The 18743-nt window shown below is 43.4% G+C and overlaps 2 protein-coding genes across 5 annotated transcripts in view; one reads left to right on the top strand and one right to left on the bottom strand.

The window, feature by feature from the left end:
* The window catches only part of PIGL (phosphatidylinositol glycan anchor biosynthesis class L), a 77501-nt gene extending 64286 nt beyond the window's left edge, over positions 1–13215 (bottom strand). Inside the window, exons 1-2 of the mRNA XM_072881745.1 lie at positions 12891–13215; positions 8257–8356 (exon numbers count right to left, since the gene is read on the bottom strand). Coding sequence (XP_072737846.1) covers positions 8257–8356; positions 12891–13167 — 377 coding nt within the window. The 5' untranslated portion in view covers positions 13168–13215. The remainder of the gene's footprint in view (positions 1–8256; positions 8357–12890) is intronic.
* Positions 13216–15245: 2030 nt separating this feature from the next.
* Positions 15246–18743, top strand: part of NCOR1 (nuclear receptor corepressor 1) — a 75938-nt gene continuing 72440 nt past the window's right edge. The window contains exon 1 of one of the 4 annotated variants that reach the window (XM_072881840.1): positions 15246–15264. The gene's annotated coding sequence lies outside the window, so the exon portion shown is untranslated. The other 3 variants (XM_072881837.1, XM_072881839.1, XM_072881838.1) reach the window with 3 other exon arrangements.

The following is an 18743-nucleotide window of genomic DNA, read 5'->3' as shown; positions in this document are numbered from 1 at the left end:
CCAAGAGAGGCTGCAAATCCCCTTCCTCTGTTTTCCAGCACAGTAATTACGTGACATGCAGAAAATGCAAGTCCCTTGCAGATGCAACTGGATGATGTTTCCAAACCATGTCATAGCCTCAGATCTCACAGCTTTATTTTAACTGAGGCACTCAACATTTTGTACTGTAGCTACAATTAAAATAAGATTATGAGAACACACAAAGAAACCACACAGTTCTTGTGAACAAGGCGTTAACGCCCAATCCATTATTGTGAGAAGGCTTTTAAGAGTGTTCCCAGTAGAAACAGGAATATATTTTCCCTGAGTAAGCTGGGAGGAATGCAGAGATTCAAAAGCTTAAGCTGAATCCATGCTAGATTTTTTTCTGTTTGTTCCTCCTCTTTGTGGAGGAACTGTGACTATTACTGTGCCACTTACTGTGACTATTTGGTATAACTGTTACTCTTTAAGGAAAAGAGTTGACCATTTTCTCTTCACTGATAAAAGACCCCAGTCTGCCTATAACTAACAGCAAGGTGTTTGCAGCTCCAGGTTAAAATGAGTGACCAACAGAGATGTTGCTGGGCTATCAAAGCAGGGAACCTTCTGGGGTCAAAGGAGAAACGCCTGTCATTCTCCATTAGTTCCTCAGGGTGTCTGTTGGCAAAACACACTGTGTTGTTCCACTGTGTAACTGGCAAAATAAATAGGTTGCTATAATTTGTCATGTTTAAAAGGGGACTCTTGGGTATAACTGTTGAAAATAGCTTTAATCGTATTAAATCATATTTAATTGTATTAATGTATAGAAAGACCGTATCTTTCTATGTTGGTAGCTTACTAGCATCATCAAGAAAGTCCACCCAAAATATATTCATATGAAACCCTGAATTTTATACTGGAAACCAGCAAACCCAAAGACACTTCCTTCTGCATGGACACAAGTGCAGTGCGGTACAAGTGCGGTCTAGTTACAGAATCGCTCCAGTCAGCATATCTGTGTTACCAGGAGACGGCACAGCTGGGATATGAACCACCCACAAATTCAGGATGGGTCACTGAAGCTTTCTTTGCTCCACAGAAGATGCCCGTCTTTAACATACGTGGGGGACTTTTCAAAGCCGTTAATAAAAGAATAGTAAAAGGCATTGCTGAAGCTATGAAATAAGAAAACAAAAAAAATAGGACTTCTAGTGGATGTCCCAGTTCTAGTGCATTTCCCTGTCTTGAGCCCTAGCCAGTTTTCCCAGACTCCTGAAACACAGCTATTATGTACAGCCTTATTTCTTTACTATCAGCTTACCAGTGCTGATGTTTTTTAAGTTGAATCAAACTTGCATCAGCTTTGGGGGATGGCTGGGATCCCTAGTCTCATATTTAATGTTTTGAGATCAGTCTTTTTATGCTTTTTATTCTGCTAAAATAATCTTGCGTATTAAAAGTATAAATCTCAGTGCTTATATTTTGATTTGATTTCCATAACGACATTTTGTCCTTTAGCAGTACTCCTTCACTTCCCCTTGCATTTATTCAGAACCCTTGGCTTCTCTGGCCAGACTCTTGCTCTTAATCAAACCCTGCTGTGACTTCACTGACGTGGTTTGACAGGTCTCTGTTGACATCTGAAGGAGAATCCTTGAATGTTTTGAAAAGGACCATTGCTCATTGCTCTACAGAGGTAATCTGGGGGACATGCCCCTTTAGCACTGAAAGGATCATTTTCCCTTTCACCACAGACCCTTCCCCCTTTTTGTACAGCAAGGAAGTTAATTATGCTAGAAAGCTGAGAAAGGACCTGGTTCACAGAAGCCCCAGGGAAGCAAAAGGGCAGATTTCCTTCTTGAGGAAAATATCTAACTTAGGACAAAATAGCTAAACCTAACTTACTGCAATACAAGCTGTTGTTTCAGAAAACAGCTTTCCTGGAGGGCAGAGAGACATCCCAATCCCCAGAAGAATTTCCTCTTAAATTATTGCATAGAGCAACACACAAAAGCAGAAGCTGGAAGGCAGACTTTGATATAAGCCTTTTAATAAAGTGTTCTGATGTCCTAAAAAATCAGCATGAGCTGCCATGTGGTAAACATTTTGGAAAAATTATCTGTTTATTTAGAAATGTAAATAAAAATAGGTGTCCAAATATTTTATTGTCTTCTCAGAAAGAAAACAATTTAAATTTCAAGAATTATACTAAACAGGAGTGAAATTTGGTTACAGTGATTACAGAAACATCAAGATACCCAGCTGACTGACAAAGGCTTCATGACTTCTTGTAATAGTAAAGCATGTTAGTATTCAGGATGATTATGAGTATGTTTGACTGATTCAAAAGATGTAGGTAGATTTCCCTGTAATACACACTGAATGTGCAACCAATTTGCATTTAAGATTTTCTGGTCCCACAGATGTCATTCTTAATTAAAGAAAATTCTGCAAAAAATAAAGACCATTACAGCATTGCTGGGATAAGTAAGATGAAGAGAATCCCTTCACTCATTACTGAAATATGCAGCTCTTTAGAATTAAGCATGGCAGCAATTTTACTCAGCACATAGATCAGCTCTTTAGAATTAGCAATAAAATAAAATGTCAAACTATAGTACCACAAGGAACTTAGGAAGACAAAATGTAACTAATTACCACAATTATTGCAGCAGAATTAAAACTATTAAATACTGATCCCAAAATACGAATGATAAGAACAGGGAGAGGAAAAACATTGGGGAATAATACCACCTTTCTGATCAGAAATACAAAAGTAAGATAAATACTTTTTTTTTTAAATCCCATTCAGCAAGACAACACAGGTCTGCAAATGAATGAGTCAGAAACTGGTATGAAATCACTGATAGCTTTGCCACCAGACTTTACTGAGGCCAGCATTTTATCTCTGCACTTTTCCTAGTGCCCTCATTTTTCAGGTAAGCTTTCTTAACTGCAGTACATATTCTCACTATATAGCTTGCATCTTCATTCATATAGCTTAGCACCCTGTATTCGAATCAATAAAGCCATCAGCAAACCACTTAAGTACAGTAAAACCGAACTGGATCAATGGGATATACTTCTTAACTGTCTGTATATATGTTCCTAAATTGTAATAGAAAGGTTCAAATTGCCACTTACATATTTCATTCTCGGAAGGGTCTGAGTGTTTTTATATCTTTCTGATCATCACAATCAGACACACACACTATTTATTTAAGGATATATTTTTCCCATGACCTTACAGACTCACTTCTCTGACATGGGGAGCTCATGGAAGGAAGTTCATTAGAAGTTAAACATGAGGAAGTGCAATAAAGCCTGTTTACCTTGTAGCAGAGAAAAACAAGCCCAACAGCAAAGAATTATTATATGAAAAAAAAGAAAAAATAATTTGAGCCTCTCTGCAGCCTCATAAAAAACTTGCAGATAGCCTGTGATTCTGCATGGGCAGATGTCCTCTCTCCTGTGCATTGTCTAATCAGAGCCCTTTTGGATTTAAGTGAAATAATAATAATAAAAAAGCGAATGGAGTGCAATTTCCATGGAAACTTGGAAACAGAGGTAACACTATTTGCAGTAAGCCTTTGTACTGTGAATGGAAAGTTTTCTAGTTTACACAAATCTTGGCTATTATTTTCTTTGCAGTGCAAACTTGGGCCAAATATTTTCTGTCATATTAAAGACGCAAATAGTCAGTTTTACTTTCTGTCCAGTACAACTGTGCACAAAAGCTTCAGAAGCTGCAGTAAAATACCTAATACTTATCTTTCCATGAACCCAAAACAGATATTAGAAAAAAAGATTAATTTGGGCTTCCTTTTTGCTTGTTCTCTTCAGAAAGCGAAAACAGCTCAGAAAACACCTCCTCTTTATGTGTAATGTTACAGACTAGTAGACAGCCACAGCTTGGCAGATGTGCCCAACATTAATGGGAGCTTAACTGACTCTTAATATTAGATCAATTAGATACTAACTCCTGGTGTTTCATATACCAAGAGAGAGAGCTTTCTAGCTCAGGAGCATGTATTCACAGATTAATTACTTACAGATTGCTTTCTCAGCTATAAGTAAATTCCCAACAAAGTACACTTACAAGTCCAAAACCACGGCAATGACCTGTGACCTGATAACTGGTTTTGGAGACCAGAGCATCTTCATCTCACTATGTTCTCAAGACCAGACAGAGCAACAACCAAGAAAACATGTAGCAGTGCCACATCAAAGAACAGCACCCAAAGCAGCTCTTAGGTGAACGTTTTTTCTCTTCACATTGCTACTAAAGCATTCTTTTCTGCATAGTCTAAAGAGAACGGAAGAGAAACCATCTCTGTGTTTTATGATAATGCAGGACTCACTTTTTACAAGATCTCCTCTTGCTAAGCTGAACCTTGTCTTTGCCACACGTCAAGTGCAGATCAGTTACTCAGACTTGTTCTTCTCAAGATGGAGGGAGTTCCCCCCTGCTCTGCAAGTACTCACGTCCTTTGAGTGGATCATTTGCCCATACGTTACCAGAGCAATTTAAACTTTAAGCTAAATTCGGCAGCAAAGTCTAATGCATGCCTAAAGAACAACAGAACTTCTGGTGAAAATAGATGTCCCTTTTTGTTTGCAGTGCAACCAAACACTTTATAAATTAGACCCTTCTGCCACCACAGAAATGTCCAGCATCTCATTTACATACTATTTTAGACATATCATTGTAGCAGATTTGTCAGTTGAGTTAGTCTGTGTTTGTGTTAAAGGTATCTATACCAATCATATTTTACCTATGCTCGTTTTACCTTCACTGTAGATCTGTAGAACTATACCAGTCTTTGTGAAAATTAAGCTGGTATCATGGCACAGTAGATAAAACAAATTATCTCTCATCTTTACAGCTACAAAAAGTCCATTGTTGCAGCACATAAGATGATAAAAATCTACCAAAAGTAGAGAGTTCACATTACCATTTATATAATTAATGAAGTGACTTTTATCTTACATGAGTTTCAGACCCCACTCTGTTGCTACTCCTCCCTCACACAGCAGCAGGAATAATTGCGACAGTACGGAAATTAACTTTGAACAATACAAATCCTAGTTCTGAGCTGGGCTGCTCCAAGTATTAAGCCTAGTGTGGGAATGGTAACAAAAGCAGGCTGTAAAATTTTTCTCTCTTAAAAGCAGCTGTTCAGTTGGTGTAGTGTCAGAGCTATGATAATCACACGACCGCTCAGGGGACACCTCTGCAAATCTGGTGCCTGACCTGTACTGTTCACAAGTAGGAAGAGTCCAGTGCTGTAATCTAAAATAGTCTGGAAAAGGCTGTCTGCATGCCCATCTGCTCACCTACAGTAACTGGGTGCTGCAGGGTAATGCATGCCCCTTTCCACTCCTGGACATGCCCTCCACAGCAAAGAACTTTCCTGTGGGAGATTCATGTGGACCTCCAATCTCTAGGGCTGAAGTGTGGATACAGTTTGGGACCATATTTGTGCAGAAGATTTGAGTTGTCTTTAACTGAGGTAACAAACACAATAACAACATCAAACACCCGCTGAAGAATCAGTGCAAAGCCATTGTCTGATAGAGACTGAACTAGTCCTGCCCTAGGAATCCTGGCTATACTTGAGAGAGTCATTGTTTAAGGCAAGGAACTGCTTAAGAAGGAATTGGTCTTTAACACAGATTTCATCATAGGCTAACTGACTGAAGCTTTCTCTTTACAAGTCCACACACAATTCAAAAATGTCACATTGATTTTATACCTGCCTGGCCAAGTGAGATTACAGAGCAAGTCAATCACCTTACTTTTCAGATGTATTTCCCCTTTTACATCTTGAAAATTCTACTCACTCACTTGTAGATCATGCAAAGAAAGAGGAAGCAGCATGACTCAGCTCCACATTACAATGGCTGGAGCAGATCCAGACCTAGCAATCCTTTGGGCTTTCCTTACCAAAATACAAGTCTGCAGCTTGGATAACGTAAAGCATACAGTGTTTGTATAAGAAATGTTAGATGGGCAGCATGCCAGCTGCAGTCCTTAAGCAACGTGCTAGTGCTTTACAATGATGGCAAATTATCTTCTGAAGAGTTAGGAAGGGAACAAAAAAAGCCAAAGGGCTCTGATCTTAAGCAGTGCCTACGGAAGACAAAATGCTAAAGAGGAACAGCCTCCTGAACTTTATTGCATAGACATGAATTTACATGGAAATCTAGCAGTAGATAACGTATTAATCTAGCAAGTTTCACATCATGCCATACTGGCAAATATTTTTGTACAATCTGTAAATTACAGAAGTCTTAACAGAGGCATAGGAAAGCTACTGACCTTAAGGAATCCAGGAACTTTGAGTAAGTTTCAAGAACCCTGCGCCCCAGTGCTTTGTCTAAACCACTGAAAAATGGTACTCTAAAAATTAGCTACTCTAAAAATTCAGTGTCATCTAGAAATTATTCCTGATCCTCTACCATTTTGCTAACACCTGGTCCACAGATGTTTTTCATAAAGAGCATCCACATGGTGAGTTATTGCAGAGTAAATAATGCACTGTAAACACACTTAACTTTACTGTGTAAACAAGCTCTGAGCAATATTCAGCAAGAACTTCACTTCAGTTCACTGAATGCACAACAAAGTTAGACAATATGATGGTTATCTCACAGCAATCTAACCTCAGAGATAAAGACCTCAAATCTAAACCTCTTTCTTAGAACAATGTTGTACATTCTAGTCCATGCCCAGAAGCTCTGGGCAATGAGATGGATCTGTCTTTTCAGGCACTGCATTCACTGGGGGAAATCATGTATCAGTCATTACTTACATAAATATGTGTAATACTAGTAATGAAAGTAATAAAGAGGCACGATCCAAGCTACTTGTCTGAAATGGCCCTCACCGTCCTACAGAGCAAACCAAAGTACTACTTGCAAAAAGCAGTCCTCCGGACTGTGTACGCTGGAGCATGACTGAGCAGTATCAGGAAACTTGCATCACATACTAACCAACCTCACATTGCGTTAGAGGATGAAAGGCTAGTAGGCTTCTGGGCTCTGTGATAATTTCAAAAGATGGTTCATTGAGCAGACTTTATGCTTAGCAAAGCTTAGCAGCTTTTTTCCTTATCCCTCCCCAAAATGTTCTGGGCATTGTCATATGATTGTACTACAAAACTTGAAGTTATCCAAAACCAGTTCATGAGAAGCGAACAGAAACATCTCTTTTCATTCCAAAGGAAAAACAACTCCTATGCTGTTTTCCTAAGTAAGCTGAAAACTTGGAGAGAAACCTAAAGCTAAAAAAAGCAAAGAACTCAAGAAGATTCATATTCTGGACTGTGGTTTCTGTTGCCTTAGCTTAAGGGAAAATATGTTCATAGGAAAAGGGGCCTGCCTGGAGCCAGATTTTTTTCAACTCTGACTTTTCTAGTTGGCGTGGCTTTAAATCAATATGTTGCTATTAAAGTTATTTCTTCATAAACAAAAATATTCTTTATGGATTGTATGATAGTTGTTTACAATTGAAACAACCACTTCTACCATGTTTCCTAGCAATTAGTATCTAGTTCAGCTCCTATCAACCCTACATAGACAGTGATTGGGCAATTTAAGAGGCCTTTACAACGTTAGTTCTGAGTTTCACCGACTCAAAGTGTTAAATCACCTTCCCAGAAGAGAGTTCCTGAATTAATCCCAAAACAAAGAAGTGTCAGCTTTATCACCTACCTTTGTATCTATACACAACTAAAGAAAACAACATCACACCTTAGAAAAACAGAAATCATGGCTTAATTTGAAAGAATCTTACTGTCATGTTATTATGGACTGTCTTTAATACTGCAATTCACTTTTCTCTTTAGCCAGGACTAAACCAGATTATAAATATAACAGAATTCCACACTAACTCTGTAAAGACTAGCCTACAGACAAACCTGCCACAGGCAATTCAGAGAATTTGTAATTGTATAACACTGCAACAAGTGTAACAAAATGTGATCATGCTGCCCAAACACATTGTGCCAGACCCCAACAAGTATGGTTATCATTATTCGAAATGCTGTATCAACAGAGCTTAACCTAGGGATTACGATCCCCATTATACACTTGAATTGTCTTCTGCATTAATTAGATTTATGTTAAGAGTTAACAAAAATACCTAAAGATATCTAAAAAAATTTTTTTTTTTGAGATTCCTCAAGACTTTTTAGAATGACACAGTATGCTTTCACTGAACTTTAAAGTGAACCTCACCCCCTATTTAAAACCTGCAATGAAATTATGCTATAAATGAAAACTAGTTACCTGTGATCAACGACTGTTACATCGGAAGCAGGAATCCCCAGAAGAAAACAACTCTGTTCCAGTTCTTTCTTACGAATCTCTCCTTGATTGTAATAATTTCCTGAAAATAGCAAACACAGCAACACTGTCTAACTTAGTTTAGGTTAGCTTGGAATGAATTCCTCTTTTCTTTCTCAAAGCATTAAGCGTGAGCATCACAGACTAAATAAAAGGGGATCATCTGAGGAACAGATACATTGCAGGGGACAATCGCCATAGCTTTTACCTGAGCAACACCTGGCTTAGCTCAGGGTAAAATGCTTGACTACATTCCTCACGTTTATGCACTGAGCATGGCTTGCAGCCATTCATGAGCTTATTTGGCAAGGACATCAGAAATTGCCATGTCTAATCAGATCAGTGGTCCAAACAGTCCAGTACCCTCATCCTAAGAGTGGCCAAAGTTAAACGCTTCTGCCAAAGACACAGGAGATCTTCCAAACAACAATTCTGGAATAACCTGCTTGGGAAACTGCTTCCAATCACCTGTTTGACTAGCAAATGTCTTATTCCTTGAAACTTCACAATTTCTAGCTATTCTGAGGAGGGTTTTTGAGCTTTTTGTTTTATGCCTAATGTATATGCCTAATCCAATTCTGAACATTGGTAAATTTTTAGCAAGATTTAATATCTCTTTTGGTGAATTCCATAGGCTGACCATGCTTTGTGGGGAAAACAAGGAGTCTTCTAATATGCATATACATGAACTAATTGCTTACACATTTTCTGAATGGAAGTCACCAATATACTACAAAACAATTGAGCAAGATCTTTTCATAAACACAGGAGAAACTGCCTTTGCAGTGAGGTGACTAGAAGTTGCTACCACTGGCAAATTTCCAGGTTGTCTCTGTGAAAGAGGTTAGTGGGATCTTAGTCCACTTTTTTAAAAACAAGTATTCACAACAAATCAGTAATAATTAATCTCCTTAGGAAGGGCCAAAGAGTCACTCCTCCTTCACTACTAGACGTGCTGCCGTGAACTCCCTCCAGTACTCTGAACAGCATAGGCCCACAGAGCCAAGCTGAACAGCAAGTCCAAAGTACTTGGAAAAGCCTGTCCCACGGGGTATTCTTTAAGTGATTAAAGTTTATAGTATATTCTGGGCCACTTCTAATGAGCAGTAATTTTCATATAACACTAACACTGCAAGAGAATACAGTAATGGAATGAAAAGCATTCAAAGAAATTAGGAATTCCATCATAACAATCTCTGTTTTGAGACAAAGATTTCTCAGAAGTCTGCATCATTCACAGAGGAAATTCAGGCAGAAACTAATATGGCAAGATTGCAAAGAACTTACAGAACCAAAAGAAGAGAGAAAACCTAATTTAGATAAGGCATTTGGGAAAAGTTATAACAGACTGAGACCAACAACTAGCAGGGAAATGGGATCCATTATCTTAAAACACTGCCTCCTTCTTCACTGAATTATTTTCTTCTCATCTTGCCCTGTCATACCCTTATTTTTTCTTGGCATCAGCCATGCAAAGTCCATGCCAGAGCCGCGATGGCCCCTTCCAGAATGCTGCCCTGTGCAGGGCAGTACTTGCAACCCAATTTTAATGAAAAAAGTACAGCTGAGTATTAAAGTATGATTCAAGTCTGTAGTCAGCTGTCTTGAATTATACTATAACTTTTTATTGTTGTGGGTGTGAGTCATCTAAATCTAGCATTTCTCTCAAGCAGTGTTGCAATCCGAGCCGTCACTAGCAAGCTTTGTAAAATTTTCAAAGAGGGAAAGAGTAACTAGAAAAAAAAACCCTCTTCTTGCAGACTGCGAGTGAATGGTTTTAGGAGACTATGGCAGTGATTATCTGTGGGTTTGCCGAGGAACACATCAGCTCGGTAGTCTGCAGCTTAGATTGCAAGTTCCAGCTTCAGCAAAATTAATTTAAATGTGCACCTTCACTAGATGGATTACATGAGTTCAGTGGGACTTATTTGAGACTGAATTTTTGCAAGGCCATTAATGACACTAGTGTTTTCTTTTGCTGCAATGCAGTGTAATAGCTGACTGCAGGTGATGTTTTATCCAAATAGTATCACTGTTCTCAAAATACCTAACTTCTACTGAACTCAAAGGAACAGATCCATGTTCCACAGCTTGAGAAATGTGTCAGGACATCAGGAATATATAAATGTTAACAAGAAAAAATGGGCAGCTATTGAGAGCAAAACCAGCTGAATAGCTGATGCTGCTGGACCTTATCCATGGAGCACTCACAATAGAGTCAGCTACTACAGAGAGCAAAGCACATTTATACTGAGTTATTATTATTTCAACTGAAGATTATTCAGTGTGGAAAAGACTGATTTTTTTTCACAGTGCTGTAATGCTAATTCATTTCTAAGCCATTTTGATTGATATCTGAAAACTGCAAGTACGACAGTTTCTAAATAATGATTTTGTCTCAGTGTTACAATTTGCAGTCTTTGATCAACTCACTTGTCATCATCAATCATACAAACAATGAGAGGATGAACCATCTGAATTGCCCAAAAGACTAATAAGAGGCACAGAAAAATCCATTAACTCAGGGAATGTACTCTCCTATATGGGCTGCTAGTTCCGTTACAAAGACATGCAAGAGACTGCATAGAAGGCAGTGTCAAACGCTCTGAATGTTTCATGTCACTGAATCAGGAGTAAAGAAAATTTAACAAAATAAACAGAAACACAACACTTCTTTGGAAAGTTCTCTAATAGCAGGAGTGTATTAGTCCCCAACACTGAAATGGCAGAGTTGCACTTCAGCAATCTCTCCATAGCTGTGAAAAGGGCAAACAGGATCCACAGACCTTTGTCCCTCAGCAAAGACAACTGAAAGCTCTGCACTAAATCTTGAATGGGAGGTATAGAGTGATCAGTAAAGCCATTATACCACTGGACTTCAACAATAGCTTTATCCCCATCTTCTCACCTAGATGGTCTGTTATGACAGAAAGCTTTGAAAACAAAGAACAGAAAAGCTGCCAGTGAACTAGCTGGACCTTTCAAAAACCCAGAGGGCCCTTTTCCCAAATGTTACTTATGCTGTCAGTGTAGGATGCAAATGTTTGAGCCTAAGATACTCCTCTCAACAAACATTAGAAAAATATCTTTAGTTCTCACCGCAGGCTCATGAATGCTGGCATAGCAGTATGGTCGGAAAGATCAATTACAATGAGGTTGTTTCTTATGCACAAAAAATGGAACAATGTAATAACTGATTAGGTATCAGTTCCGCAGAAAGAAAAATAAACCTGGAGCTTTAGTAGAGCACGAGAAGAACACAAGACAAGAGTGTCACGTGCTGTGAAAAATCCTTGTCCTGGGAAAGAGTGGAGCCTGTAAGAATCTTTCTGTTCTATTCAGCCCCAGAAAGGCGTCAGCGGGAGTACTGCTTCCAGTTTTTGATCACTGCACTTCAAAAAAGATGTGAACCCACTGGAAGAGTCCAAAGGAGAGCGATGAGAATGATCAGAGGTTTAGAAAACATGATCTATGAGGAAAGATTGCAAGAAATAGGGCTGTTTAGTCTGGAGAAGATAAGACAGAAGAGGCAGATAAGTCTTAAAATATGTAAGAGGCTGCTACAAAGGGATACTCTGATTTCCATGTTCATGGCAGATAGGAAAAATAAACAGAAAGCTTAAGTTACACCAATGATTCAGGAAAAAGTGATTTGAAGAAAATCTAATGCAGCACTGACTGGCACAGACCGCACAGGCTGAGGAACCTCCCTGGAGATTCTGAAGAACAAACCAGGCGTTTGTCTGCAGCAAATGAAGACACGCTGATGCTGCCTTTGGGTCAACTGATGGACAACACGACCTCAGGTTCCCTTCAGGCCTATTTTTGCATGACTGGATTGTTACGCAACTGTTATTTTTAGATGTGTTACAGTGAATGTATTGTTATGACACTAAAACTGGATCATCCAAGCAAGTCCTCTACAAGACGGCAGAATTACAAGGAGATGCCAAAAAGCTGTGCTAAACAGCGCCATTTTACAACTTACTGATGCTTCCGCACAGTTTGAAAGTACCTCAGTGCTGCAACACTGAGGAGACTGGATTGTGAAACCGCGGCGCAAGGTTCAGATATAGAGGGAGATGCTACTGATCGCAGCTGCTGAAACTCTGCAACATTCTGACCAAAGCCACTCACGCGCGGCAGCTGTCTGGGGCGCGCGGGATGTTACGACAGCGCGCAGTGACCCAGAACCACGCTATCGAACCGCAGATGGATGGCACTGCGCCTCCTCCACTGCACGAGTGTTTCACAGCGGTGCCACACTGTTGTGGCAGCACGGGCTCAGAGGGCCCCGAGGTTCAGCGCGGCAATGACATCATGTGTGGCATCTTGGTGACATCACGCGCGCGTCACAGCTGCGTGGGGTCGCCCCGCGGTACAGCCACCGCTCGCTGCTCCGAGGCACTGACACGTCGTCACAGCCCGGGGCTGACGTCACAGCGAGAGGCCACAGATGGGAAGACATCATGGCAGCCTGCCCATGACGTGACGGGCGGGAAGCCCGGCCTCTAGGGGTGGCCGCGGTGGCACCTCGGGGGCGGGTGCCCCGCCGTTCCCGGCGCGTCCCCCCTCACCTGCGGAGCAGCACAGCACCGCGGCGCGGGCGCCGGCCCTGGCCAAGCCGAGCACCGTGGGGGCGAAGAACATCGCTTCGTCATCAGGGTGCGCCGTCACCAGCAACAGGCGGACGCCATCCGCCCGCGCCGCCGCCCTTCCCCTCAGAGAGGCGCGAGCCCCGTCGGCCGCGTAACGGCGCCGCAGGCGGCGCGCGCCACCGAGCAGCAGCGCGAGCAGCAGCGCGAGCAGCAGCGCCAGCGCCGCCAGCCCCCAGCCCCGCGGCCCCGCTGCCATAGCGACCCGCGCCGCGCCCCTCCGCGCTGCTCCGGCAGGAAACGAGAGGGGAGGCAGGAAGGTTCCGGGGCACGAAAGGGTCCCACCCCACCCCTCCCCTCTCTTCCCCGCCTCGGGGCGGGGCCGCTCGGCCGCTGTCGCGGAAACGTGCCCCGGCTCCGCTTCTCCAGGGCTGCCCCGGAGGAGGGGCACACCGAGAGGCCTCCCGCCGCGCTGCCCTCGCCCGGGCTTGGCAGGGCCCCAGGCGGGGAGCGGGGCCCCGCGGGCGGGGTGTGAACGGGGGCCGTTCCCGTGGGGAGAGCCGTCGTTTCCCGGGCCCTACAGCACAGCAGCTGACCCTGCTGGCACGTTAAGAAGTAATAACAAATAGTGACAAAAGTTGAGCTTTTCAGCGTGTGGTACCTTTTATCCCTGCGCTGCACTACTGTGGAAGAGAGGCGGGTTAAGGGAAACCTCAAAAGCAGGGCAAGAGGAGCTTATCTTCAGACACGTTCTGCTATCTGCAAATCTGCTGGCTATCCCAAGCGTGGCTGCAAGGGAAAAACAAACCGTTTGGGTACCTCTTAGAAGTGAAGTCAACCATTGGAGAAGGTTGCAGAGCAAAAGGAGACAGGAAGTAGTAAAATAAACATGAAAAAGGCGATCAGATACAGGATGGCTTGGAAACTTTGCTTTTCAAGACAACAGGCAATATGGAAGACAAGTGTATTAAGTCAGCAGTGGTGGAGTATGTTAGCTGGGTAGGTTTAAAGAATGAAATGAGGAAAGAAATTGAGAGGAATTCAATATCTGAAGAGCAGCTAACGCCTCACAAAATGTATGCCTGGCTTGTCTTTGCAGACTTTTATTCAGACACTTTTAACTTCCAAGTGAACAGAGGCAGTCATCGGCACGTGTTGGGATTAAAGACTGCAAACGCTTTAGCCTGGAGATGTGTCGTGTCACCTTAACGTAGCACTTAACAGAGTGGAACTCAGCTACTGCAATAACTACATACTTAGTACAATACATGGTTTATAAGTAATCCTGTTTGCCACAGGGTGAGCCCCTGCTTTATTAGTCTGAATAAATAATCGTGTGGGCAAACATCCCACAAATGTGGGATACGACTTCTCGTCTTTAATGGAAATTGTAACAACAATGAGATAATTTAACCTTGCCTAATGGTATCTCTTTTTTCCCCATAGTAAACCTGGTAAGAGGTTCATTTGTGATCTTAACGCATCTGGAATCACATATTTGCAGGTAAAACGCCATGCGGATTTGAAATACCTCACTGAAAAAGCAGGGAGCAATCTACATGGTCCTCATTCGGGGGAGAGGAATAAAAAGACATTTGAGACTTTAAACCTCTCTCACATTTTTCAGAAGTCATTCGTCGCTAGAGGCAGAGGCACGACGTCAGTGACAGCGCGGGAGTCTGACGGGGCCCCCGCGGAGGTGCCACAGCCCGGGGGGCGGGAAGGGCACGGCGGGGGCCGGGCGCCCTTCGGGCGATGCTCGGGGCTCGGGACGGGTTCCCGCCCCCCGGCTCCGAGCCGCCCGCGGCTCCAGAGGCCCCATTCATCGGCGCGGCCGTGGCCTGCCGGCTCCGCAGGTGCCCCCCGCGCCCCTCTCCGGGCTCGTTATCAGTTATTATAAATTTATATCGATTCGCCCGTAATGCGGCGGGGGAGAGCGAGGCGGTGCGGCTCTCCCGCGTTCCCACCCCTCCGGTCAGTAGCATCACCGGGAGAGCCGCCGGGCCGGGCCCCCGCAGCAGCGCCCACCGGCAGCCGCTGCCGGTGTGACGGGACCTGCTGGCCTCAGCGCCGCCGCGCCCCGCGCTCGCCTCATGGCGGCCGCCCCCCCCCCCCCCCCGAGCCCCCTCAGCGGCGAGGGGGAGGGAACCCTTCCCCGCCGCACCGGGCAGCGGGTCCTGGAAGGAGCATAGCGGCCGGCCCGCTCACCGCCGGGCCCGCCCACGGCTTCTGGCGGGCTGGTGCTGCCTGGGCAGCGCCCCACACCGGCATGGCGGGAGGAAGGGGCGAGCCCCCGCGGGCGGTAGAAGCCACCGAGCCGCGGCGCCGCCGCTTGTTCAGCAGCTGCCAGGACCTGGTGAGAGGGGGCGGAGCCCACCGAGCCGGGGGAGGGGAGGCAAGATGGCGGTGGTGGTGGCGCTGAGGTTGAGGTGAGACGCCGCGACCGTCCAGCCCCACCAGAGCCTGCCGCCCGGGCCGCCCCAGCGCCGCGCCGTCGGTAAGGGCAGGGGGCCCGGTGGGGCGGCGCGGGGGGGCGGCGCGGCCCGGTGGGGCAGCGGGGCCTAGCGCCTCCGCTGTGAGGAGGAGGAGGAGGAGGAGGGGGAAGAGGCGGGGGCCCTGGCCATCCCTTCCTCCTCCCTCTTCACCGGCGAGAGAGCCGCTCTCGCCCCCGGGGGGAGGGCGCTGGAGCCGAGGGGGGTCCTTGGGGGAGCCGCCGGGGGTGGGGGAGGTGGGCGGATCAGGTGTGGGCTGGGGCGGGGGGTGCCCGGTGCCTGCGGGGTTTTTTCTCCATTTACGCCGTTTGTGTGCGGGAAGGTCCGGTGGGGCGGGGGGTGGCTGGAGAGATGGGCCTTGCGGGGAAGTTTTTGGAGAAATCCCAGAGCATCGGTGTGTTCGGTGTTCATCCCTGCCCTGTAGGTAGGAGAAGTGCAAGTTAAAAAAAAAAAAAAAAAAAAAAGGGCCAGTTCTTCAAAATCGGCCACTTGGACGCTCGGCCAGGAGCGCGTTAGTTCCTGAAGATGTCCTGCTCTCAGAGCTCGCGTGTTGGAGGTGCATCGTGGCCGCCTGCTCCAGCCCTACGTTGAGGTTGTCAGTGGTCGGGAGTTGTTGCTGATGCTGACGCTGAATTATTCATATAGGACCTGTAAACATCCCCAGCTTCTGTCATCTCTGGGCTGCTGGAGGGCACAATGGAAGTGGCTTTTTCTAGAATTATTCTGACTTGATGGTAAAGAACTTTGTTCTTACTGATTTTTCTGTACTTAAAAAAACTGTGAGTATCGAGTCGGTTGCAGTTAAACAAGATTCTAGATGGACGTATGTACTGTTAGACAGGCTCAAAGTAGGTAAGTAGATAGTATGAACAATCTGTTGTTGTCCAAAACCTGTTTATTCTTGTTTTACAGACATGGTCTTAACAAGTGTTTTCCCTTTTCATGGCTGTAAATATTGGTGTAACCTAAGAATAAAAAAAAAAAAAGGGACAATGTATTACAATGAGAAGGAGATGTCTAGTTCTGAATACTTGGTTTTGTGGCAACATGCTTGTATTATGCAGTATTTTTAGGTATAGCACTACAGTTATGAACTGCTCGAGCTCAGGTAGGGATTTTTATCCTAGACAGTGTGATTTGAGGGGGAAAAAAATGGTGCTATTCTAAAAAACATCATTATTGTGGTAAGCTGTGCCCATGGCCACTCTACTTAAGTGCCTGAATAAGTGGACACATAGTGTTATGTCACTGCACGTAAGGACTGTGCAGATCTGTTGCAATTTTACACTGGGATTTTATTCTGCAGAATGTTGTTGTTCCTGATTAACTAAACAACCTTGACATTTGGATAGGAAGTATGTAATATCTGAAGTGGATTTTTAGTTAGCTGAAATCTAGTGTCTTGTGCAGAGGGATGAAAGACCTTCGTGCTTATCCCAAGGATTCAAAAGTTCAGAGGAAACAAGCCAACTACAGTGACCCTTTTTGCGAAAGCATGGTTAATTTTTTCTTGACGTCGCTTTTCTATGTGATATAGTATAGGCTGCTAAGGAAAAAAGTTCTGTTGTGCTTTTTGTGCAGTATAGTTTGCCTATTTGAAATATACTGTTTGATACTGGTCATTAAAATACCTAAACTTGTTACTGAAACATGGGAAAGAGCAGCATTTTGGAATCTTCTAAGAGTTATAATGTGCAATTTTCAGTGTGTGGAGAGGATATTACAAGTGTTTGCTTCCACAAGTGTTACTTCTCTCTAGCTTGTTAGCTATTGTACAAATCAATTAAAAGTAACTCACCAGATTGAAATTACATGCACAAAATCGGAGTGTATTCACTTTTCTATGTTGTGCTCCTGGTGATTTATTTTAAATACACTTTATTTCCTACAGCCACTCATTTTAGTTGCTCTTTCTGGGCATACGTGTTTTTCATTGTGATCTAAAGGGATCTAGAAAACTCTCAAAAACTGTGGTAAAAGTAGGGACAGACTCTAAAGCTTCCTTTCAATTTTCCCCCTCTAGTCCCCTTCCACAGTTCTTGTGGTTCTCTAACTGCATCTAAGTTATTTCATTTTTCAGTTACAGCATGAGTGAGAGATGCTCGCAGGGAAGGGAAGCTGACTGTGCTTCAACTACTGTTAAATGCATAAAAGTAACTGAAAAAGTCTTCTGTATTAGAGAAAAATATTTTATTTTTTTATGTATTATGTTCTTAATGTTGGCATTTAACTTACTCTTTCAAAGCTCTCAGCCATAGTTTTGGGGAAATGTTTTATTCCTCTTCTTTTATGCTTGCCTAGAAAACAGTTTTAATGAAGGTTTTCTTGCATGATCAAAAATACTATTTGGAGTTCTAGTGTGTGTAGCAACTTAAATTTAAGATTTTAACAGTTGTTGAAGCTGGAAGGCATCTATGCTTCATGCAGGTGCACTGCAACACAGTACAGTCTTGAGAACAGACTAGTAACCAGACAGTGGTTTCATAATGCAAAGAAACGTTTCCTGGATGCCAGTCTTGAACTCTTCAAGTCATTTATGTTCTTTAGGCAAATCTGAATCAGTGTTTCAGATGACAAGCTATTAACTGAACGTGTTACCTTGTCTCTCTACTGTAAATGCTCCAGATAAAAATTCGGACTTATGCAGGACTGCTGTCTGTAAATATTTACTTTGTGCTATTTCTACATTATGCAAATAGCCAGGAACATGCTGAATATATCTTCCATTTTAGTTTCTCTCTCCTTCAATGATTCTCCATCTAGTAATGATGTTTTGTGATGTTCCCTTCCCCTTCTGTGCTAGTTCAGTGTTTATCCACCATCTGTTAAATGACTACCGTAGCCTGGGCCTACTGGGGCTTGAGTTTAGTGAGTTGGTGTGCATACAGAAAACTCAATCTTACCTTGGAGCTATGTTTCCTCCCAGTATCCTAAGAGAGATTTCTGTGTCCTTGAATAGCTTCATGTCTAAACCACTCATGTAATGTTGCCACTCCCAGACTGATTTGATATGCAGTTTTTTTCTTCAGGCTTAAGGAGGATGTTGGTCTATGTGGTTTTGAAGCCAGTGACTTCACCTGCTTATGATTACAAAGGGTATTGCAAAGTTAAGACACTGTATTGATACAAAGATGCATCAGCCATCTCTGAAAAATCCTATTGTTCATAACTCTCAGCAGTAGAAAATTCAGAAATGAAATTTTTATGCAGACAGATTACCTGGACAAACTGTTGACCAGGACTTAAAAATTCTGTGCACGTCAAGTGACTAGTCTTGGGTAAAACTGAAAATGAAAATACATTCACAAAGATGGCGAGGGAAGGAACACCTATAAATGAAAAA

This window comes from Ciconia boyciana, chromosome 17, assembly GCF_034638445.1.
Source record: "Ciconia boyciana chromosome 17, ASM3463844v1, whole genome shotgun sequence".
In the NCBI taxonomy this organism is placed as follows: domain Eukaryota; kingdom Metazoa; phylum Chordata; class Aves; order Ciconiiformes; family Ciconiidae; genus Ciconia; species Ciconia boyciana.
This window is presented reverse-complemented; position numbering and strand designations above follow the sequence as displayed.